General features: G+C 34.5%; 1 protein-coding gene across 2 annotated transcripts; it reads right to left on the bottom strand.

Moving 5' to 3' along the window:
* Positions 1–411: 411 nt before the first annotated feature.
* Positions 412–22,631, bottom strand: LOC124437563 (NLR family CARD domain-containing protein 3-like). 2 transcript variants are annotated; one of them, XM_046987533.1, is made up of 3 exons: positions 22,269–22,631; positions 10,282–12,603; positions 412–2,535 (listed from the first exon to the last, which is right to left on the bottom strand). In XM_046987533.1, the coding sequence occupies exons 2-3, from the start codon at positions 12,594–12,596 to the stop codon at positions 777–779; spliced, it is 4,074 nt and encodes a 1,357-aa protein (XP_046843489.1). In that variant the 5' UTR covers positions 12,597–12,603; positions 22,269–22,631; the 3' UTR covers positions 412–776. The 2 variants fall into 2 exon arrangements, with proteins under 2 accessions (XP_046843489.1, XP_046843490.1); XM_046987534.1 differs by lacking the exon at positions 22,269–22,631 and having other exon boundaries at positions 10,282–12,639.
* Between the last annotated feature and the right edge of the window lie 2,254 nt (positions 22,632–24,885).

Below are 24,885 nucleotides of genomic sequence, written 5' to 3'. Positions count from 1 at the left end.
CTTTATCATTACTTGAACGATTGTCTTCTAAAAGATTTCCTTTTGATATATTTGACATAAAAGTGGTTAGAAACATGACTTAAAACCTTGTTTTATGTATTTTAATTATTGGATATCTTCTTTTACAGAAAGAGATGACCAAGCTTCAAATTGAACTTCAAAAAGATGAAAAAATATAGGCAAATCTTGACTAACCAAGACCTGATGATATATAATTAAAACAATATAAATATTTTTGATTCTCATATAACACGTACATGCAATATACATATAATAAAGATGAATGCTTTGGTCAGTCACACTTATGTAGAAATGTATAAAAATTTTTAGTACAAAGATATGACCTTAAAAGAGGTTTTGTCTTAAACTTTCCACTTTTCGAATACTTTTTATATCACCAATTTGCGTTTGTATGATTAATAGTAGAAATTTGTTTATTAAAATTTGAATTCGAAAGGATTTTTTACTCAATACATTCGTTTGTTCACAATTACTATTTAGATTTCATAAGATAATTAAATAGTGAGAAAATCGGTGAAGTTTATCATTGTTACATTTTGTATTGCTTGCAGTAAATATATGTTTACAAATCAAATTATACTTTTACTGTAAACAATGAATTAACATATAGCTAAGTACACATATTTCAAAGTTTTTTTTAAATTAAGGAATGTTTATATAAAAGAAAAGTGCCAAGATGTATAAAATTTCGCTTACTTTTTTCATAAAACATATAAAAGTTTAAATAATAAACCTTAAATCAGGAAGTGGAATGGTTATAGATATGCATTAAGAGTTCGAGCTCGAATACTAGTCAAAGTACTGTTCAGAAGTTCACACTTTTCACTTTTCAATGCTTCATTAAGATATTTAGCAGCTTCCCTACTTATATTTTCACCCGTTATATACAATTCAGAAAGTTTACAATTCTTACTTTTTAATGCTCCACTAAGATATTTAGCACCTTCATCACCTATATTGCGGCAACTCATTATCAATTTAGTAAGTCGACAATTTTTACCTTTTAATGATTCACTAAAATATTTAGCACCTTCATCACCTATATTGCTGCAACTAATTTTCAACGTAGTAAGTTTACAATTATTACTTTTCAATGCTTCACTAAGATATTTAGCACCTTCATCTCCTATGTTGTGGCCACTCATTACCAACTTAGTAAGTATACAATTCTTACATTTCAATGCTTCACTAAGATATTTAGCACCTTCATCACCTATATTGTGGCAACTCATTACCAACTTAGTAAGTTTACAATTCTCACTTTTCAATGCTTCACTAAAATATTTAGCACCTTCATCACCTATATTGCTGCCACCCATTACTAACTTAGTAAGTTTACAATTGTCACTTTTCAATGCTTCACTAAGATATTTAGCAACTTTATTACCTAAGTTGACGACTCTCGTTACCAACTTAGTAAGTTTACAATTCTCACTTTTCAATGCTTCACTAAGATATTTAGCACTTTCATCACCTAATTTGCCATATTCAAGATGCAATTCTGTAAGTATGCAATTCTTACTTTTCAATGCCTCACCAAGATAACAAGCATCTTCATCGCCTATATTGCTGGCTCTCATTACCAACTTAGTAAGCTTACAATTCTTACTTTTCAATGCTTCACTAAGATAATTAGCACTTTTATCACCTATATTGCTGCCTGTCATTACCAACTTAGTAAGTTTACAATTCTCACTTTTCAATGCTCCACTCAAATACTTAGCACCTTCATCACCTATATTGCTGCCACTCATTACCAACTTAGTAAGTTTACATATCTCACTTTTCAATGCTTCACTAAGATATTTAGCAACTTCATTACCTATATTGTTGAATCTCATTACCAACTTAGTAACTTTACAATTCTCCCTTTTCAATGCTTCACTAAGATATTTAGCACCTTCATCACCTATTTTGTCATAATTTATATGCAATTCAGTAAGTATACAATTCTCACTTCTCAATGCTTCACTAAGATAATTAGCATCTTCATCACCTATATTGTTGGCACTCATTACCAGCTTAGTAAGTTTACAATTCTTACTTTTCAATGCTTCACTAAGATATTTAGCACCTTTGTCACCTATATTGCTGTCTGTCATTACCAACTTAGAAAGTATACAATTCTTACTTGTCAAAGCTTCACTAAGATGCTTCCAAAAACAATTGCCTAAAGCACTTAAAAAAAAGGTTAAACTAATCAAGTTTTTTGCTCCCTTATTTAACAAATAGTTTTTCATTGGAAGACAGCTATGATTATCAAGAAATGAGCATTTTTTAAAAGAAAGTCCAGTTATGTGTTCACATTCAGAAAGAAATTCAAACAATGCATTTGAATCAACAGGCGTAAAAGAAACTCCAACAATCCACGTTTCTTGAGAAAACTTCTCCAATTCTGTGCAAGCTGACCTCATGACATCTTTGTCCTGCAACTCGTACAGGCACTTTACTCCAAGAAAACCAAGCACTTTATCTCCAGAGAGGGAAAATATGTTTGAAATCCAATTTTTAAATCTACAAATTTAAAACACAAATACTATTTTTAAGCCGTTTTTTTTGTTCAAGAAAATGTTGTAGTCTATGTGGCTAATGTTGCAAGACATAAATTTGATTTGTTAAAGCAATAATTCAAGGCCGTTTTAAACATCCTAATTTACATCTGGTAAATGCATTCAAAATGAATAAAAAAGAAGATGAAGATTATGTGCAATGAAAATGCAGCATAAAAACACCGAAAATTCAAGATAGCTATTTTGTTCTCAAGGTAATGTTTATAAATTTCTAATTACTTTTTAATGTAAAAATCAAATTATTTTTTTCAACAGACCATACGAACGATATGTTATGATCTTATTCTATTTATTCAATATTCATTATTTATTTTACAATTATTAAGCAGTATATTTAGCAAGAGTTGACATATGAAGAGTATTCATAAAATTTCCTTTAGATTTGGGTTAGTGGTCTTTACTTAAAACAGGTCTCTTAAGAACTATTAACTTATTGCTTTTACTATTCACAATAGTATTTGCTATCTTTAAAACGATAATATGTTCAATTAATTAATTAGAGAGAGAGAGTGAGAGAGAGAGAGAGAGAGAGAGAGAGAGAGAGAGAGAGAGAGAGAGAGAGAGAGAGAGAGAGAGAGATAAGTTTGTAACCAGAGCACACAAAGCGGGCAATGAGAATGGAGCGGCAAATGAACAGTCTAGAAAGCCTTCAAAAGAAACTGAATGGGCTATAGGTAAAATCTCATATGAGCAAGGCTAGATGTAGACATGTAGTAATTTAACAATTATCTTCTCAATTTAAATACAGTTTTCAAAACCTTTTAAATGTTATTAACTGGATCGCGAGTTTCTTAACGCTGATTTCCATCAACTTAAAAATATACGTATAATTTTACAAAAAAATCGCGAGGAGAAAAGCACAAGATTGATAGTAGTTTAGAGATGTAATGCGTATGGGATATTAAGCAACGTTAATTAGTTCTTCCCAACAAGAAAAAACTGTTATCACGCTAAGAAAACCAGACTTCATTCTCTTCACCCGAAATTAAACATGCTGATGTGTCATATTTTCGGGACCCTTCAAGAGATGCTCAGAAGAAATTCTATATTTTATCTTGTCCTCCTGGAGAATAAGCAAACAGAAACAGTACGCACCGTATCTCAAAACTTAGCTCTGGTACATTTGTATGTAGAAGTTGGACTTAATTTTGGCAGCTGCAGAGAATGAGCATTTTTTGGCTTTACTCTTCAACAAGAAGGGCGCTGAATATATAGTGCTGAATAAACAACTCATTGTGCATTGTTATCTGTATTTACACTGCTAAGCAATCAAACATTTCTTTGTAAGTTCAGAACTTTGCGCTTCACAGGCCAGGAGAAACTTTGTCCGGTCGCTCTTATCGAAGGGTACTTCAAACGAACAGTACACTTACGAGGCTCTCAAAATAGAATTTTTTTTAGTTACTAAAAACCCATGATAACGTTTCTACATAAACCGCCAGCTGATACTAACTCATAGATGCATCTATATATGCTGCTCACAACACGGCAGCCACAACATCTAGTCCGGTCATCATAAGGTTTAACCCTCCATAAATTTCAACAGAAGGTGCTTTAATGTTAGTTACCTTAAAAGATCTGAAGCAACATATTAAAAGTCCTATTAAAACCTATTTTTGGAAAAGCTCCAAAATTGTCCTTTTGTACGTAGAAAATTCAAGGAACATTCGCATCAGAAATGTCTTTTTATGGCTAATATTGCCCGATTTCACAATTAAATTTGGACATTTTTATTGATAAAAAAGGTTTTCGGTTCAAAAGAAATTGAGGAGGATACGCGTATTATAATTGTATACATTGATTGAACTTTTGATTTTCGAAATCTATATATATAATTAGATTAAATTGTTATTTAATGAATTCAAATACTATTGTAAATATATAAAATACAAACGTAATAAAAAACATTTCAAAGTTCAAAGCTCATCATCGTTGTCTCTAGTCTGGTCAGAGGCATCATAAGACAAATTGGCGCAGCTTGAGCATTTACAGTGTCCACAAACAACTGAACATAGTAATCCATGCTTTCGGACCGAGCATTTGAGTGTATCACATCCATTTTGCAGTTACAGCGTATGATCTGTAAAGGCAGTCTGCTGCAGGTAGAAGATTAGTCATTAGTGGAGTCAGTGTAGTTGTCTCGTAGCTTCCAACCCCATTTTTCAACATCAATTTTGTTACCACGCCGAAGCTGAACATGACAAAACACGCGGTAGCTGTAATATTTTGTAGCTTCAAATGTCGGGGGAAGGTTTTTTCTGCTCGATTTTTCTTCTCTTATGAGCTAGCATTTTTCTTAACATATGTATCGCATATGGTCTATACTCTGTCCTACTTTTCCATTGTCCAGTATGACAAGTGCATGAAAATGTTAAAGCAATCAAATTAAACGTATAAGATAAAAAAATATAGGAGGTCTGTGTAATCTCTAACAAGTATGGTAGATTTTGATTTAGCACACACAATTTTTGTTTTCGCAATTAGTAAATCAGCCTCACCATTTGCATGTGTCTTGCAATTATATTTTCTTAGATGGCAAGTTCAAGAAATATCTGCTTGTTCTTTTGTTTTGATAGGAAGATATCTTTTTTGAGACTAATCTTTATTTCTTCAGTTAAAAATACCATTGGAGCTGTCTTTCCTAATGACTTTTTTATCTGCGTCATCTGCTTGGTAGATGTGCTGCCTATACTCGTCATTGACAATAATAGCTTTTCGATATTTTTAGCTACGTAATGACAATATAAAAGACATACTCCTCTGTAGGTTGCAGACCCTGGAGATGGCCAAATTAGTCAGTGCAAAAGTGCTCCTGTGTTTAAAACATATTGCCAGGCTTTTTCACTACCTGGGCTTTAACTTAGGTTTCATGAGAAAGTATAGACCAAATGGCATCAGCCAAAACTGGCTTGTTAGGTTTCAATAGCATCAAAGAAGAATCAAAAAAGGAAGAAGGACACGTACACAGTTCATAGCGAAAGAGTGATATGAGATCGACTTGTACCTACATATCACCTATCTTTACAGCAGATTTTGTTGCCAAAGTTACAGCATGGTTTTTTCTTTTGAACTGGTACTCGAAAGGCGACCTATTCTTCATTAAAGAAAGAATCTTCTCTCTTGTAGTCTTTGCCTTTGTCCATTGACTCCAATTATGATATTTAATTCTTAATTTTAGGTCTTTAGAAAATGGGTTGTGCTCTTGAAGGCAGTAAAGATTTTCAGAGTATCCTTTTTGTCTCTCTCTCTTCTTGCATGAGTAACATCCTTATCTTGTTCACCAGAGGTATAGTTTACAACTGTGTATTCTTGCATCAACCGACTGACTTCAGCAGTAGCAGGCATCACCACAAGCCATGCAAGCCGTTGCTGCTCGGTCATACCTCTCCCCCTCGTTAAACCGCCGCTGGTCTTTAAATTACGCATCAACACTTGTTCGATGACAAGGTAAGTCGGGAGACCTACCCAGAGTTTACTAGATTCCACTTCTTCCTATGAAATCTTTTTTTCCAGTGGTAGCTCAAAAAGAGAAAGTGCTTCTGATAAAATTTTGCAGCCTGTTTTCAAAGTATAATTAAATGAAGATAAAATATGGCATCTAACTTTTAATGTTTCATACCAATCGAAAATTTCTGTTTTACATCGATTTTAATGCTCTGAGCATGAAATTTTTAATCAGATCTTATATTAATCATTTCACTTTTAATGCTCATTGCGTTGTTATTTAAGAAGCCAAGAAACCTTTCCAATACAATTTTGCAAGCAAACCAGTGTTACTTAATTCAAAATTGAATTTGCATCTATACCTCTTGTCTCTTCATATGGTATGTTGCCCTACTCCTTGCTTGAGCTTTCTGTGATTTCTTGATTACTTTCATTGTCATTGAGAGAAAATGACCTAAAATATTACATAATTACAGTAATGCTACCTATATTATGGAAAATTGAATCCATAATGATGTAAACAATTTATTATCATGCTACCTGTACTTGCCGACTGCAGAGACATCAAGAGCTAAAGCAAAGAGAAGGGTGTTCAAAGCAGCATCAACCAAGAGGTGACCACGGATTGCAATGGCTTTTGCTTTACCGCTGAGCATGTAGTCAACCGCATTCGATTGGTATGCAAGATTTAAAAGCACTTTTAATCTGGTCTCTGCCATTAGAAGAACAATAGAGCCAGGGAAGTTCATCTGAGTGTGAAATGCGCCAATGCGAACTATTGCATTGCTGATAGGAGTCTAGTTGGCCCAGTTTGAATAATAGGCTGGTCAAAATTAATAATTGGATATTTTGTACCGTTTTTCTGAGCATGTTCTGCACTGTATTTAAGACTTGAGTAGGTGCATGTTTTGTTATTTGGGTCCAGGTCAATCATTGGTAGAAAAAACACGGAGGATTTCTTAGATGATATTCACTAGCAATTGTGGACTGCATTATACCTAACCAAATTGTACGGGCATTTAAGTTAAATAACAACGACATCCTTCAGAAGAGAGTGATATCTGAACATGTGTCTGGAATCTCTCTAATATCAATGTTCTTGTCTTGCAAATTAAAGGGACATCTAGGCTCGGGTGGTGAAACTAATTGAACATGTCCTGCTGCAGAAATCTTAACTGTGTCAATTGATTTCCTTCATGCAGCTACATGGGCACGACTTATTCCTGGTATAACAGATACTACTATTCCCATAGCATTAAAAGAGTCCCTAACATCTAAGATTCTAACTTTGTGATCAGCTTTGTCTGCAGAATATTAAAAAAACTCTTCATTAAAAGATGGAACATCAATATCTGTGGTTTGATCAACTGATACATTCTGGGTATAACATTGCACCTCATTGTACGACAAACAAAAGCTCATTGAATGTAGGCAATCTATTAGGAATCGGGGTGCAAAGTTGTGGTGTAACGTACTGGAAAGCTAGACCTACTTGAAGTGATGCCATATTGCATAAATAAAATTATCCCCATCTAGGTGATCATTATACAAACAGTATAACATAACTCGAATTAAAGTAAAATAAATGGTTTGAACCCGGGAGTATCGTTACATGTTTGTAAATGTAGATCGTCCTGGTTAGTATAGTCCTAAGAAGGACTGTTTTTGTTGTTGTTGACTGACGTTTCGACAACCTTAGCTGTAGTCATCTTCAGAGTCAAATGAGGAGTAAAATTTACTCCTCATTTACTTCTCATTTACTCCTCATTTGACTCTGAAGATGACTACCGCTAAGGTTGTCGAAACGTCAGTCAACAACAACAAAACAGTCCTTCTTAGGAATATACCAACCTGGACGATCTACATTTACAAACATGTAACTCGAAGTAATACACACACCAATGTTTTCAATTTAATATAATAATATATACAGTCGATTAAACATCAGCATCAAACAGGAATATTCAAATTAGAAAAGAATTATAGTTAACTTTTTCAGGATTTAAGGACAAAAATAGTTGCAAACTCTTCGGCGCAGTCATATAAAAATACCTTACCTTTTCAAAGAATTATATGCGGAAGAAATATTTGTCCGTGTTTGTATGATTTGAAACATTTTGTTTCATGTACAAAGCGGAAACTAGCGATGTTTACGTCTGGAAAATCAATATTTCACAGGCATTCTTGAGAATATACGTTGTAATTAAAAAATCTTGTTAAACCAGGAGAAAGGTAGAATGAAGAAAGCGTTTAAATATTTTTAATGATGTACATGTAATGTTTTGATATCTTGTGCGTCATAGTGCATGTTGCAACAGTATTAACTGATACACTTGTGTGACAAAAAACATCGTTTCCTATCCAATATTTTAATCTCAGGAACAACTTAAATTATTTGTTTCACATATTTCATAAATATAAACATACTGCTTTCACAAAACATCTGAGTTTCTTTTAATTTTTAATTTGTTTCAATAAACGTCGTATGTCTTTTTCGCCATTTCTTTGAGCATGATGTTATTTTATTTTTTCACATCGGCACAGAAAATCCTAAATTTAAGCATGTTCCGAAATTTGGATTTTTTAGGACTTTTCATACAGGGGCAAATCTAGGATTTTAAATACAACAGGCAAATTTCATGACGTCAGACATATGACGTCATAAAATCGACGACATATCATATGAAATTGATAAAGTAAGGCACATTATTTATGCATGTCTACACTGTCCTGCTGACCAAAGTGGCTTATTTGGATATATGTAAAAACATACTGGAAAAAATACACTTGAGCTAACCTGATATTCAATACTTCCATTTACAAATAAATTATACAGTAAGCCAATATGGATAGCCTATAACATGACAATACGATTTCCAAAACGAAAAGGTGCTTTGTAAGAATGGAATGTGGTTTTTTACACCATTCCATGAAGTTATAACACTAACAACTACCACGTAATCATTGCTGTCCAAATACTCAATATGTAGTATCAGTTCATGCAGTATAAAATAAAATAGAGTACTATATAGAGCTATATATGATTTTTGATTGGATTTAGTGCAATGTATTGAATAATGAAAATTTATTTTTGTTAATGTTCATACTTTTGAATTATTATTTAAGATGCTCTTCTCTTTTCTAAATGACAACTGAGGTTGGACATACTTTAGTTTAAAATGAAAGTTACACATTTTACTAATAAAACAGTAATAAAACAGCTGTCCAGCATGCAAGGTCATTATATATAAGGTTGAATGCTAGAAAATATTTGATAATTAATAGATAGTTCACTAATTAAATGAAGATATGATCTTCGCACTTTGCTGGACAATTTAAGAAATCGTCTCAGGAACCTGAAAAAATCAGGTGACTCAACGGGATTCGAACCCATGACCTCTGCGGTGCCGGTGCAGTGCTCTGACCAACTGAGCTATGAAGTCACACAGTGGTGAGCAGGTCAATATTGTTGGGCTCATGTTTTCTCGTGAAAGGAAACGCATTTAATTTCAAAACACCGCACTGCATAAAACATTCATACGACATTCCTTTCACGAGAAAACATGAGCCCAACAATATTGACCTGCTCACCACTGTGTGACTTCATAGCTCAGTTGGTCAGAGCAATGCACCGGCACCGCAGAGGTCATGGGTTCGAATCCCGTTGAGTCACATGATTTTTCAGGTTCCTAAGACGATTGCTTAAATTGTCCAGCAAAGTGCGAAGATCACATCTTCATTTAATTTCAAACACCGCACTGCATAAAACATTCATAAGATAGTTCACTAATAACGTGAATAAATTCTGAATATATGTAGCAAATCCTACTTTATTAGTGAAGAATATTGTAATGGAAAGGTTTAAACAACAATCTTTTTGCTACAACAGATTAACCCGAAACATTATCATTTATATTTTTCTAAATATAAAAAGAAAGAAAGCATGCTCTTACTTTTAAGGTAAAAAGCAAAACCAAATACTGCTTATTGCGGCGAACTCCAAAACATTTACAATTAGACTTTATTACTTACAGACATGCAGATTTTAGATAAAAGTAGGTTAATGAGATGTCATGTGTCAAAGAATCCTTAGATTGTTGCTTTGAACAACAAATTATGAAAATCGTAGTAGAAAGACAATATATAATATTTTCTTTAAATGAGTTCCCTTGGATTTAATAAAAAAATTTCACATAGCCACATAAAACGTGCAGAGATTTGCCATTAATACATATAAATATTTTACCTTTGTTCAACAACGTTAATATCCTCTACTTCTCCTCTTTTTTTCATATCTCCAACTAAACCAGCAATGAATTCAATCACCAAATGCCATTTGGGATCTGCCACGTGATCATTCAAAAATTTTCCAAGGCTTTGCCAATCGTCAACAATACACCACGCAGCTAAAAATTCCTGAAGAGTTAAATGAAGAAAGCAGTAAAAAAAGCGTCGTTTATGTGGTATCTGATGAAAAACACCACAGTTTGCCAAATTATGAAATTCTGTATTATTCTTATCTTCAAAAATCAAATTTCCTTCCTCAAGTCCTCTCTTTGCTGTTTCTTTTATTTTTTTAAAATCTGTATCAAGTAAGGATGGTAAAGGGATAGTCAAATAATTTTTCGTCGTTTTTCGTTTCTTGAGAGAAGGATGGTGTCTCCATAGTAAGATTTTAATTGCTCTGTTGTACAATTCAGTGATTGTTTTTGGAATATCCTCAGCGTTATTTATAAAGCATTCCTTTAGGGTCAAACAGACAATATAAGCGTTGACAGGGATGTAGCACAGGCTACGAAGTTCATTAGAATTATTAATGCAATTCAAAATCATCTCATTGGTATTCTTGTCATCACCACAAAACTTTTCGATATAATATTTGATCTGTTCTTCAAAAAAACCTAAGATCTCTACTGTTCGGTCAAATTTTAGTTCATCAAATGCATGTTCAGCTGTGGGTCGTGATGTTATAACAACAGTGACACCAGGCAGCAGTTTACGTTTTACCAACAAACTTAATAGTCTAAATGCTGGCATTTTCGCATCATGGAGGATTGAACCACCAATTTTAAGGCATTCTTCATTCAAAGATAGTTCATCGAGACCATCAACGACAAGAACAGTTTTTTCAGGATTATTGATTATAAAGTCATAAATTTTAGGAAATTCTTCATCCGAAAACCCATCACAATCACTCAACATATCTTTGAGACTAATGTTGCTATTTTTAAACGAACGACATCGCATTAAAAGAACTAGTTTATCTAGAAAAAATTCATCGGAATTTTTCATCCATTCGAGTAAAATTTTTTTTGTTAACATAGTTTTACCAATTCCTGGCCTTCCAATAACTAAAATGGTACGGGGATACGATTGGTCTTGCTCCTCCTGGATTGGTTTAAAAATTTCTGTTGCTCTTGTTAATTTTTTTGTATCTTTTCTTATTGTAAGATAGCACTGAAAGATTTCGTGCCTTTTAAATTTTTCTGGATAAGCATTCTCTAATTGTCTTTCTGCTTGTATTATGACGTTGATGTAAATATTGTCAAGATTTCGCCATTCTTTGGTCTTATCGCCAAAGTCGTCATGTATTACACATACTTCGTTCGTGTCGAAATTCTTTTTGATTTCTTCCAAAGTTTCTCCACATTCTTCTTCTTTTTCTTTCAACGGATTTGCACAGTCGTCTTTATTTTCCACCAACGATTTTGTACATTCATCTTTATTTCCTTCCAATGGTTTTGCATATTTGTATTTATTTTCTTTTAGCATTTTAGGTATTTGGAGCGGTACAAAATTTAAGTAAACTGCACAAAATTTATCCTCTTTTTTAAAAGAGTTATCAGTCCAAGCCTTATACGTCAAGTAACACAGCTCTAAAATTGTTAGTGTTATTACAATTAAACTTACAGATAAAACAGCTTTAATTAAAATTTCACTTTTATCACCGTTGGGATTTTCACAATCAATGTTAGAAATGGTGTGATTTAACAAGGAAATTTCTTTCATAGTTGGACGTCTTTTACAGGTGTATTCGATTGGAAACTTGGCATAGAAAAATAATCCAACAAAGACAGACAATATGATGATGCGAACCACCAAATGAACGATGTTAATGTAAAATGAAGAAAAATTAAATGCAACGTTATTAGAATGACGAACTTCTTCGCTATATTCCCCATGTAGAGGTTCACTTTGTTCGGCACTGTTTCCTATTGGACTGTTATTATAATTATGTTCAATTCGACGCTTTACATAATATCCATAGACAATACTCCAAAATAAGACAATGGCAAAATTAAAAAATACCATAAGAAAAACAGCATACTTAAAAGTTAAACCATCTTTGTATTGTCTGAAACATCTTGATTCAATGCTCTTTAAAAGAGAGCTTTCTTTCGTCTTTGATATAATCTCATTATGACAATTAAATGAACTATCAAGATATAAAACTAATGAAATACTAGAAACAAAGATGCCAAATATACCAAAGAAAATCAATATTATTCTTCCAAACCAGTTGAAACTGCTCCATGGTATGTATTCAAGACACTTTTCCATTTATATTCTTAAAAAAATTATTAAATCGTCACATTACTTTGAATTCAAAACAAGACGCTAGTATTGGCGTTTGGCTACAGGTATTGGGTTAAATATGAAACAAGTTTCTATTTATTCATGTAATAGTATGCTTTCGAGTGCAATTTGGCATAAAAATGTACGTGTGAGTTTTTCAAAGACTGCCATGCTCTTAACCAATCAGAATTGAGCAATTTTGTCAAGTAGATTATTACCTGAGGAAAAGGCATTAACATTTTCCTCTTAATTTACGTCGTTTGTATGTTGTGACCGAATGAGAAAGAGAATTTCATCTGCTCGTGAAAGAGCTTAGTATTCACGACATATAATATGTTTCCATGAGTATCGTCTGTTTCGTATTTCGTCCAGGAAATTGCTTTTTTAAACTTTGTTTTCTGTAAAGTATATTTGTAAGATGATGTGGAAATTCGATCATTTCCCAAGCATAAAACTCCTTAACGTTCCCGAATCTAATTTTAAAAACTGAGTACGGCAGACAAACGTGCATGCAAAAATCAAAAACCACTAAAATATCTGAATGGCTAGCGAATTATTTTGGTTTTCAAAAAAAACGTAAAACTCAAATTTTCGTCGAGGCGTGATGACGGCTTTGCCGTTTACGTTGCAGTTAACAGTTCAGGTTTTAAGGGCAGGAGGCCCTTTTTGTTGTAGGTAAAGTACTGCAAGCATTTTAGTGTATTTCTATTACAACAAAGTGACTTTTGTGACGCAATGTACTTATTTTAAGTGATTATAAATCATGAATTTGCCTATTATGCTATCAACAGAGTTTTAATAATACAGGAAATACAGCTCCTGACATTGTAAATTGTAAAACGTAAATTCAAAACTACGTATTGAATTCGATTTCTTTCGAAACAACAAACCTCAATGGCAAACGGATAATTTAGAATTGCCGTTTGCCGTAAACGCTAAACTAAAACTCTCTATTTGCGCAATACAAACACAATAAGAAAAATAAAAATATCATTTGAATATAATGCCCAATTTGACAGGAGTTACAAGAAATCGTAATTTGAGCATAATTGAGAGAAGTGAAAGTCTTAAGGCCTGAGAGAATAAGACACCAAACTATACAAGATGATGGAAGCGTTTAGTCAGAGATACGGAGATGAAACTCCGAATGAGAGTTTTATCTCCATAAAAATCAGATAGTTTGTTTAATTAGAACTCATGGAGATGTTTTTTTTATGCATATGTTTTATTTTTTGTTGTAATAAACATTCACACGAATCTGTAAAAAATTTGCCGAAGTAAAAACAAAAAAGTCTTCAATAAAGTCAGCACGGACAGGCGTTTATGTAAAAAAAAAATTCCACTCGACATGAGCACAATATGCGCATTTAAATTGTCAATAGTTTCCTACTTCTTAAGTGTATGTAGCCTCCTCAAAACATTTGGCAGCAAATTTTGTGAAGAGAACCAATGGTAACGAAAGATAATGGGAAGATTACTAAAATTAGAAAAATTCTTGTAATAAGCGATACTTGTCTTTAGCAAATATAAATCGATTTACATAGTACTTTTAACTTGCTTTGTTTAAATACACTACAAACCTTATGAAATTGAATAGGCGCAGAACTGTCAAAAACCACTTTTTACTAACATAATTTAATAAAGCAAATACGCTAAATAAGCAAATGCAAACAAAAAAAGCATTTGGCAGAGTTTGTCATAAGAACAAACCGAAACAAAACACAATTGCAACATTATTAAAAATAGCAAATTTCCACATTCCGAAAACATACATTTAACGAGCAGTACAAGTTTACAGTACAGTATTTCCATACTTTTAAAACGACTCAAATATGTATTCTATTTAGACTATAGTCTCATGATTTCTAACAAACAATTCAACATCCTTAACATGACAACACATCATCACAAACATACCTTGTTTTGTTTTTGCTTAGCAAATCGTTGTTGCTGTTTGTATTTTTACTTCTTTCAATTGATATTCAACAATTCGGTCATGAGTTTCTACAGGTATCTAAAATAAATATGATTTTATAGTATCATGCACGACCAAAATTTATTCAAAGTTTATTAAATGACTTAATATATGGCAAACAATTGCATTATGATGACAATTATACATCGCAAACACGCATAAGGATTCTGTGAATTATGTTCGACAAACCTTTTACTGGTTCACAGTCCAATTTTTCGTATTTTCCGATATAACGCAAGAGCAAGTTATAAGCGTCACACATATTCTTTACGTTGATACGTGGCCAGTGGAAAATTATATTGTGCCGCGGAATTTAAGTCATTTAAAAATTGATTATAATGCAAAGCAAAGATACTGTTTTGATTTTTATTGTTTTTTTTTAATTTATATGTTTGATTTTAATTTAGAGCATGTTAATTGATAGGTAAAAAAATGTAAAATCTAATGAATTATCATAAAGTATACGCTTACTATAGGATTATCTTTACATTCTCTGCAGTGTGTATGTACATACTCATATGCATTTATGTAGTCGATTGCAAAACAAGAGGGATTTGATTCAACATTTGCATATCAGCATGAAAGAAACAATATTTTAAATGTGCTCCTTTCATTCTTTGTTGAAGACTTTGAGTTTGAGCATATTTATTCTTCATTTTCTGTGCCATATATTTTGAATGCACTTAAAACTGATCAAAACCACTATATAAATACTTTAAAATTCAAGAGAGAAGTGATTTCTTTGTTATGCAGTCGATTGCGAAGCCAGAGTATCTTGATTTTCTATTAGCATATCAGCGTGAGGCAAGTAATATTTGCTAAAAGCTTGAATAAAAATAAATGAATAAATGTCTTTTTATTTAGTGTTATTGACAAGATGACAATTAACAGTGAAGCAAATCTATTTTTCCATTGATGTCATTTCGATTATACTAACGACAAAGTAAAATCATTATACAGGGTGTTCGAAAAAAACGGGAGCCTCATAAATAATTATGTACGCATTAAATGAAATCTGCTTGAGATAACTTAGTCTGCAATAGAGATTTCTTCTGCCTGTTTTATTAGTTACACGTTTTTCGATGTTCAAAGAAACTAATGGAAAATATGATTACGTTTTCGCGGCTTTATATTCTAATAAACTCGCTTTTTTATGTTACAAAGATGTAATATTGCCTGCGCAAGTTATAAAGGTCACATATATCCTTTGCGTCGATATGTGGCAAATTGTTCCACGGAATTTAAATCATCTTAAGAATATATTCAGTAATTGTTATGAAAACAGAGAAACGCTTAGAATTTTGGATTTTGTTTAGGTATTTATTGTATTATTACATAATGCATGCAGTAAGCTTACTATATAGGACTCTTAGCTTTTTATGGGAATAACTAAATCTATGATATTTTCTCTCGGGTATGTGTATACTCATACCGGCATAGGAAAAACGATAATTGGGGTATGCTCATATTCATATATGCATGTTATAATCTGAAATTAAAATACGGCATATTCAATTTAAATATTCCGCATTGCGAAGAACCAACGTTTGGAATTCTGTAACGTAAAATTCGTAATTATCTTATGAAAGTTTTAAATATAATTGTTAAAATACAGTCCCATCGTTTGAGTGAAGTTTGAGAACAGTGAGCCAGCAATTCGTACAGATTGTGCGAAAGTTGTACTTCGAGCCGGATCTAGTAGCAGTATTCAAGAAGAACATATAAATAGGATAAAGGTTGTTCACGATGTCAAAGCTGATAAGAAAGCGACAGCCGACGACTGGGCACAAATCGTACGCCACAAAAGTTGTGAACAAGGTGAGAAGTATGGTAAACGATAATGCGCCGTTAAGGAAAGTCGAACTGCAACAAATGCGGCTTGTAGTCGAACAGAAATTAGATACAATTTCGAAGTTGGACGATGCGATTCAGAGCTTGTTAGAAAAAGATGAAGATATTGCGGCAGATATTGACGGCTCATCGGAATACAGTTGCGAAGTTTTGGGAGCGTTGGCCGAAATCAACGAAGCTCTGAGCACGATAGAGACAGACAAGCGTAATGAGAAACTCGTCAAGACATCGGCAAGTACGTTATCCAGTGGAGAACGCTGCACAGTAAAGCTGCCCAAATTAGAGGTGAAAAAGTTCTCGGGGCAAGATACAAGATTGGCGTGAATTCTGAGACCCTTTTGAAAGTTCAATTCACAACAACGACGGATTTTCTGAGGTCGACAAATTCACCTATCTGAGGGGACTGGTGGACGAGCCAGCCAAGTCAGCAATTTCGGGATTTGCTCTGACTTCTATTAATTATGCAGAAGCCCTGAAAGTGTTAGAACGGAGATATGTGAACAAAGTCATTGTGCAAAGGGCACATGTGAATGATTTGATGAATGTAAAGCCTGTGTACAAGGAGAATCATACGACGAAGCTGCGCAAGTTCTTTGATGCCGTGGAAACGAATTATCGAGGACTCGAGGCGCTCGGTGTAAAGGAGAAGACGTATTGCAAGATGGTCGTGCCTTATTTTCTAACAAAAATACCGGACTTATTAAAACTGACGATTACCACGGGAAGAGACTATTTAGAGTGGGGCATGAAAGATTTTGTCGACGAGTTGCAAGTCGAAATGGAGTGGCGGGAATGCCACAAATTATCAGTTTGGACGAAGGACGAAGATCAACGAAGAAGACGATGGAAACCAGAAACAGCTAACGGATTGTTTGCCAGCCGCAACAATCGATTGTTTTGCTCTTTCTTCTGTGGGGAGAATAAACACGAAGAGTGCAAGAAGATAACAGAGTGGACAGAACGTATGCAACTTCTTCGTAAGTTTAAAAGATGTTTTGTTTGTCTAAATAAAGGTCATTTAGCAAAAGATTGTCGTGAACGTACTAAATGTATTGTGTGAGGGGAGGGTCGTCATGTGTCAATACGTGACAAAGTAAAAAGGAACGAAGAGAAGGCTGAAAACCAGAGTGGTAGCGCAGAGAAAACAGAGCAGGTCAATGTGAGTTACGTGCATGTGAGTACAAAGACAAGGGTAGCCTTGCAGACTGCGCAAAGAATTCTTGTAGGTCGGAATAGGAAGAAAGTGCGAGTGCTCGGGAAGTCAGAAGTCTTTCGTGACAAACAGTGCAAAACAAGATGCAAAGTTTAATGTAGCAAGGGAATGTTTAGAGGTCAACACCTTTGGTGGTGGAACAAACGAAAGTAAGATGACAGAGGTCGTCAATTGCGAGGTCACATAAGTTAGGGGTAATTGCAAAATTCGTTTAGAGGCATTAGTAGTTCCACGTATTTGCAGGGTAAAAAATGAGCATATTGAGGTGGCTAAGGAGCAGTATTCTCATTTGAAAAATTTGTTTTTGTCAGATGTAAGTTTGAAGCAGGAGATGTTGGAAGTGGATGTTTTGATAGGAGAAGATAACCTTTGGGCCTTTTCAGAAAGAAGAAATAATTAGGGGCAAAAAGGATGAGCCAGTTGCGATTGACACTTGTTAAGGATGGGTTGTATGCGGTCCACCGAAAGGGAGCTCGAAAGTCAAAAACGCACATGTTAATTTAGTTTCGCAGACTGCAACGCAGAAAAACAGCATAAACAGGCAGGTGAACAAGTTGTGAGATTTAGAAACACTTGGGGTCAGGGAAACTGACGATGTGCACGAAGCCTTGTTAGATAAAATCGAATTTAATGGGCATGAGTACTCTGTTAAATTGCCGTGGAAGCTGGGTCATGGGCATTTAGCATGTAACTCTGCCAATAGTTTAGCACGCATGAAAGAGCAAATCAAGCGCTTGTCAAATGAGCCTGATTTGTTAAAGGAATACTATAAAATTATTAGGGATCAACTAAAAATGGGTGTCTTCCCTTTCAAGCGGTGATACGTAAAGAAGCCAAAACAACTAAGCTAAGAATAGTTTATGGTGCATCATCAAAGGAGGGTAAGAAAGGGACTTCTTTGAATGACTGCCTTCATGTAGGAGCATCATTAACACCGTTGTTGTTTGATATATTAATTAGATTTAAGGAGAATGGCCTTGGTAGGAGACATAGAGAAAGCATTTTTGAACATAGAAGAAAACAAAGCAGACAGGGACTATTTAAGATTTCTGTGGGTTAGAGATGCGATTAATGCTAATTTAGAGGTTGTTGTTTACAGGTTTTGCGGAGTAGTGTTTTGATTAAATGCTTCGCCATTTTAACTTAACGTCACGCTTATGCATCACATAGAGCAATTTGCAGAATCACATCCAGTGCTTCCTCAAAAATTGAATGAAGGATTTTGAGTTGATGACTTAGTTTCGGGGGGCAAAAGCGCACACGAAACGATCGATTTATATGAAAAGGCGAAATTTAGAATGTCTCAAGGCGGGTTTAAATTAAGGAAATGGATGACAAATGAAATAGAACAGCGTGAATGCGAGAACAATGTCGTGCAGGCGACAGATCCAGACGATGAAACATTCACACAAAGGAGTTTGGGAATCCAAAATAACGAAGACTACGCAAGTGTTTTAGGTATAGACTGGCATTGCGACATTGACCTGTTCATGTTAGACCAACAAAAGTTTCTAGGAGAATTGGGTGACAAGAAGCTAACTAAACGAAACCTGCTGAGCGCAGTAGCAACGATATTTGATCCGTTAGGATTAATTAGCTGCGTAATATTTTTGATGAAAAATCTTGTTACAGCAGTTGTGAGTAGAAAAGAGTGATTGGGATGACGATATGAGCGGCAAGCACGCCAATCTATACACATAATAGATTGAAGATCTAAACCGCGTTAAGACTATGAAGCTAAGTAGATGCATCTATAGTGGTGTGAAGGGCAAAATTTAATCTTGTGAACTTCACAGGTTTGGTGATGCAAGCGAGAAAGCGTATTGCACGCTAGTATATTTTGTTTGTCGCACAATTGTTGGAGTCTTTGTGAAATTGTTAACAGCAAAAACTAGAGTTGCACCGCTGAAGAAGCTTAGTATACTGCACTTAGAACTAATGTCCGCGCTGATGTTAGCAAAGTTAATGTAATCTGTGCGGAAAGCTTTAGTAGGCCAAGTAGGGAAAATAGAAGCAAGGTACTGGTTAGATAGTATTACAGCATTATATTGGATTCAGAATCGCGGTGAGTGGAAACAGTTTGTTAGAAATGGAGTAAATAAAATCTTAGCAATAACACAGAAGGAGAAGTGGGTACATTGTCCAGGAATGAAAAATTCCGCTGATTTAGGAAGCACGGGAGTGTTTGCGTCGAAGATACAAGAGTAATCACTTTGGTGGACAGGACCAAGGTGGCTGAGTAGCGTAGAAAGAGAATGGCCGTAATCTGAGGTAGGCGTAACTGAGGAGAGTAAAGAAGAAAAACGTGCGGCACTATTAGAAAGAGATACTAACGAAGAAATAGGTATTCAGAACGTGATCTCTATAGAGAGGGTTGAGGATATATTCCGGGTAGCGACATTGGTCACACGATTTGTCAGGATTTGATCGCTAGGATCAAAGGCGTGGAGATTTAACTTTCACGGAATTAGGGAGTCAGGAGATAAGTAAAGCAGAAAACTTTGGTTGAAGGCTTCACAAGACAGGCTAAAGGAGGATAAGTCCAAGCACTTAGAGGTACAACTCAAGGTAGTAGAAGATGAGGGGTTACTAAAATGTCGAGGTAGGCTAGCAGAATCAGACTTGGAAAAGGAAACGGAGTTTCCAAATCTTATTACCAAAGGAAGGTGGATTGACGGAATTAATAGTTGAGCATTGCAACAACAAGGTGTATCATAGCGGAGTTAGGGCAACTTTAGCAGAGATAAGGTCAAGGTTCTGGATTCCACATGGCAGACAGAAGGTAAAATCAATTCTCAACACATGTGTGGTGTGTAAGAAATTATGTGTGAAGAATACTTTAGGGGGGACAGACAAAGTATACATCGCATTGTTTTCCTGTTGCGTAACTAGAGCCTTACATTTAGACATAGTTAAAGATTTGTCTGCGGATGAATTCATGAAATGTGTTAGACGATTTTCAGCGAGAAGGGGGACCCCATCATTAATGGCAAAAACATTCAAAGCAACATTCAAGACTTTAGAAACCCTCAATAATAATGCAAGTGTACAAGGGTATTTGTGAAACAATAGGATGGAGTGGAAATTCAATCTAGAAACAGCTCTCTGGTGGGGTAGATATTTTGAAAGGATGGTTAGGTCAGTGAAGAGGTGCTTGAAAAAGGTATTGGGAAATGCTATGTTGACATTTGACGAACTTCTGACAGTGTTGGTAGAAGTTGAGGCAACATTAAATTCTAGGCCATTGACTTATACGTACGACGAGGTGGGTAGTGAACCAGTAACTCCGGCGCCTTTGGTGACGGAAAGAAGGTTGTTGTCCATGCCAGAGGAACGGTATGGTGAAGAGGAGTCTGATGAGGGTTACTGTAAAAAACGGTACCAGTATTTGAGTAAGAAAAAAAATGCATTTCTGGAATAGGTGGCGTAAAGAGTATTTGGTTGGTTTAAGAGAGTTCCATTAGCAGGACAAGGACAATGCTATTATGGTAGTAGAGAAGGGAGATGTCGTGACTGTTTATGAGGATAATGTCAAAAGAGGAAATTGGAAGACAGGTGTAATAGAGTTGTTTCAGGAAAAGATGGGGTGGTAAGAGGTGCTAAGGTCAGGCTAGTTAAGAACGGTAAAGTCATTCACCTCAATCGTCCAGTCCAAAAACTCTTTCCTACCGAGTTAAAGCACGACGAAAGGGAATGTGAGCGAAAAGAGAATGAAAAAGGACTGAGAGAGAGGCAAAACATAAGGGTAGACGCAAGAGAGCCGCTGCTCTTTATTCTGTATAGAAGACACGGAGTATGCTTGATTAGTGGGACTAATCAAGATGATGAGTGTATTGTAAATTGTCATGTCAAATTATTTAGCGAATAATTATACATAAATATAGCTTGCAAGCGTTAGTTCGGGGGTTCAGAAAAGTTGACGTTATTGGTGTATGAACTGGTCATACAAATTTGATAATTTAGCAGTCGTATTGCAGAAGGCAATAAAGTTCGAAAACGCTGTTTAAGGATTGACGGTTGTCCGTAATCTTAACGACATCAATTTAAATATTCCGTATTGCGAAGAACCAACGTTTAGAACTCCGTAACGTAAAAATCGTGCACAACCACTGTAAATATCCTATCGAAGTGTTAAATATAATTGTCAAAATACAGTCCCATCGTTCGAGTGAAGTTTGAGTGAAGTTTGAGAACAGTGAACCAGCACTTCATACAGATTGTGCAAAATGTGTTTCTTTCTGGAGAAAGATTGAGCAAACATGAAATAAGCAATAAAATATACAAGTCATATTTGAAATTATTATAAAAAGAGATAATTGCATAAAAATACACCAATGATAAAGGAGAAATCGCCCTGACGAAATCAGTAGAAGCATTCAGGCTTAGTCAAATCGAAGACAACTTCCTGTCACACAATATTAACCAAATTAGCTACCCTTTTGCTGTTTTTTTTTGTACACAACATTTTGTCTATTTTTATTTGGTGTTAGATGATCTTGAGCATATTAATATGGCAATAAGCTTTCAACTTAAATAATTGAATGCCGATTCTATTTTCTTATGCCATGTTTATAATGACACGTGTATTATCGAGAGAATAAGGAACACTTTCACCAACCTTTGGGCATTGGAGGTATACCTTTTTCTATTTTCAGTTAGAGATCTGTAATGTATGAATTTTTTTACCACAATTAGCTTCTTGTATACTTTGTAACAGAAAGGATATATGTTTTGATGGAGAGCCCGGTAGTCCAAGCCTAAAATGGTCTTGACCTTTCTTTGTCTACACCAAACTTTAAGAGTGTGACCACCCATCGCTCGTGACGTTAACTGAAATGTGATATTGGCTTTGTGGTTGTGACCATCGAAGATAATGTAACCGAAGGAACTCTGGTGATATTGCATGAGCTATTATTTTCAGCTTATTTTCGTGCGGAAAATATGTTTTGATAAGTCCTTTTTCATTATGCAACTAATTTATATTGCCATTAGACAACACACAAAAATTATTTTTATTTGGGGCGAAAACTACCCAACACCTATAATAAAGGCTAATTATCCTTTCAAAGATTTTGTTTGTTATGTGAAAATAACAAAACATCTAAGATCTTTCTATAAAGTGAATATCACAATTATTTAAACGCTGTACTTAAATAATTATGAAATTTATACAGCTGTTTATAGATACATATAACACGAAAAAATTACATTGAAAACGTCATGAAATGTACAGAAATGTTAAAACTATCAAAGATTCTAGTAGCAATTTCAAAGTGCACAACTCCATACAGAAGTCATGTAAATATATACTAATATAAAAATTGTCCTCGCATGCCCTTCAAAAATTAACTTTCATAAAAATGGAGAGAGTTTTTATGAAACAACGCATTTTATGTTAATTTAATCTAGACGACATGCTGGTGATGAACGCGTTATTGACAACACGCATTTCAATGGAAAACCCTGATACGTGTATTAGACTGGATAACGAATCTCATTTGCTACTGGCTTCATGGGAGTGTTTTGTAATACAAAAGTATAGTAAAGTGGGACCGAACCCCCACGAAGGTCATAATCAGATGCGCCAACTTACGGCTTTAATTATCTTACTATATTTTATACATGTATGCGTTATCCAGTATAATATACATATCAGTGATGACAACACCTGATGAACTATTATTACAGAAACTTGCATATTTGTGTTCTTTAAGAAGATTGTAAATATCTTTTCTGCTTTTAAGAGCGACATACGAGCAGTAAAAGATGAGAAACGTAAGTTTCTAAGTCAACATCTTCAACTTACCTCAGGCCTTTTCACCCTAACTACACATGTAACTTTACCGTAATTAATTTTAATGACATCATTTATGTTGACGGCTGTGTAGTCAGGACATTTCTCAACACACACATAAATATCAAATTTACAAAAAAAGGAAGTCTTCACGTATAATTTATACGTTTACATGAATTGGCGAACTTGTGAAGTAGGGCATAAAAGACAAGTAAGATCATTCACTGACGTCTTGTTACTACACTTAGCTAGATAAAACAACAGTAAGAAAAAATATTTCTTGTCCAGGGTCAAAGATGGATAGTTCTGGACTGTTTTTCTTATTATTATTATTAAAATGAAGAAAAATAGGTGTCATCCTGGAATAGAAATGGATAGTTATAGTACTTAAAAACAGAAGTGCCCCTAAGATAGAAATGAATAATTATTTTCGTTAGAAACAAGTGTCCTCCTGGAATAGAAATGGATAGCTATAGCAGTTAAAAATAGAATGCTCCAAGGATAGAAATGAATAATTAATGTTGTTAGAAATCGATGTCATATTGTTCATATTGAAAATTCGCTTTCCGCCTGGCAAATCTCTGGCCACGATTTTGAATAATTAATGTTGTTAGAAATCGATGTCATCCTGAGAAAGAAATGAATAGTTATAGTGTGCTGCCACACATCAGCGACCTATATACTGGTGAAATCTCGATTTGTGCCTGTCTGTCTGTTAACAATTCCGAGGGAATTTTTACGGAATGAGGGGTAGCGCACAATCACAATAAGATAGAACCTTTTGGAGCTTCTGTAAGTTTCTATTTGATTTTAAATGTCTGGAATCCGAATAGATATGCGGCCTAAACAACGTTGTACAGTAGATACTAAAATCGAATGATCACCGACATCAATTATACATATCTCGTTTGGCGAAAACAAATGAAATGGATTCACCGATTCACCGTGCCGTATATGGCCAGCTCGGTTCACATTTTTTATCTTGCGCTCTATGGCCACTCGGTGAGAAAAATGTTGGGTAAGCATGTATTTATTTTCGATCGAGCTTTTATTATTACTTGATATATCGGCGTGGATTTAACAAAACATCAAAAATCATTTAAACGCATGGTGCGAGTTCAACCATGAAATATGGATTATGACTACGATGAAACGTTTTCTCTTTGCGATAACTGTACATCATTTTATCGCAGTCGCACAGAATCATCGGAAATAAGGTTCTATGAAAATGTTATAAAGGAAATAATGGAAACAAACTACAGTTTTATAATATTGTCCGTTTCTACGTTTGTAAACATGCGTTCGATTGATCGGTTTAGTAAACAAAGTATCATACTTTTAATCAAAAGCATTTTAAAGACAAATTTGTTGGAGATATAAACATGTTATAAAAAAATCGTTTTCGTTCGAAATGGTAATGAATTTATCTTTACAATTATTT

This window comes from Xenia sp. Carnegie-2017, unplaced genomic scaffold (assembly GCF_021976095.1).
Source record: "Xenia sp. Carnegie-2017 unplaced genomic scaffold, XeniaSp_v1 HiC_scaffold_16, whole genome shotgun sequence".
NCBI classification, from domain to species: Eukaryota; Metazoa; Cnidaria; class Anthozoa; order Malacalcyonacea; family Xeniidae; genus Xenia; species Xenia sp. Carnegie-2017.
Note: the sequence above shows the minus strand (reverse complement) of the source record. Positions and strands in the feature narration are given on the sequence as shown.

Excerpts from the sequence above, each read along its gene's own strand:
- LOC124437563 (XM_046987533.1), bottom strand. The coding sequence starts at position 12,596 with ATGGAAAAGTGTCTTGAATACATACCATGGAGCAGTTTCAACTGGTTT. Across the intron at positions 2,536-10,281 it reads ATTAACGTTGTTGAACAAAG|ATTTAAAAATTGGATTTCAA; the intron begins GTAAAATATTTA and ends TTAAATTTGTAG.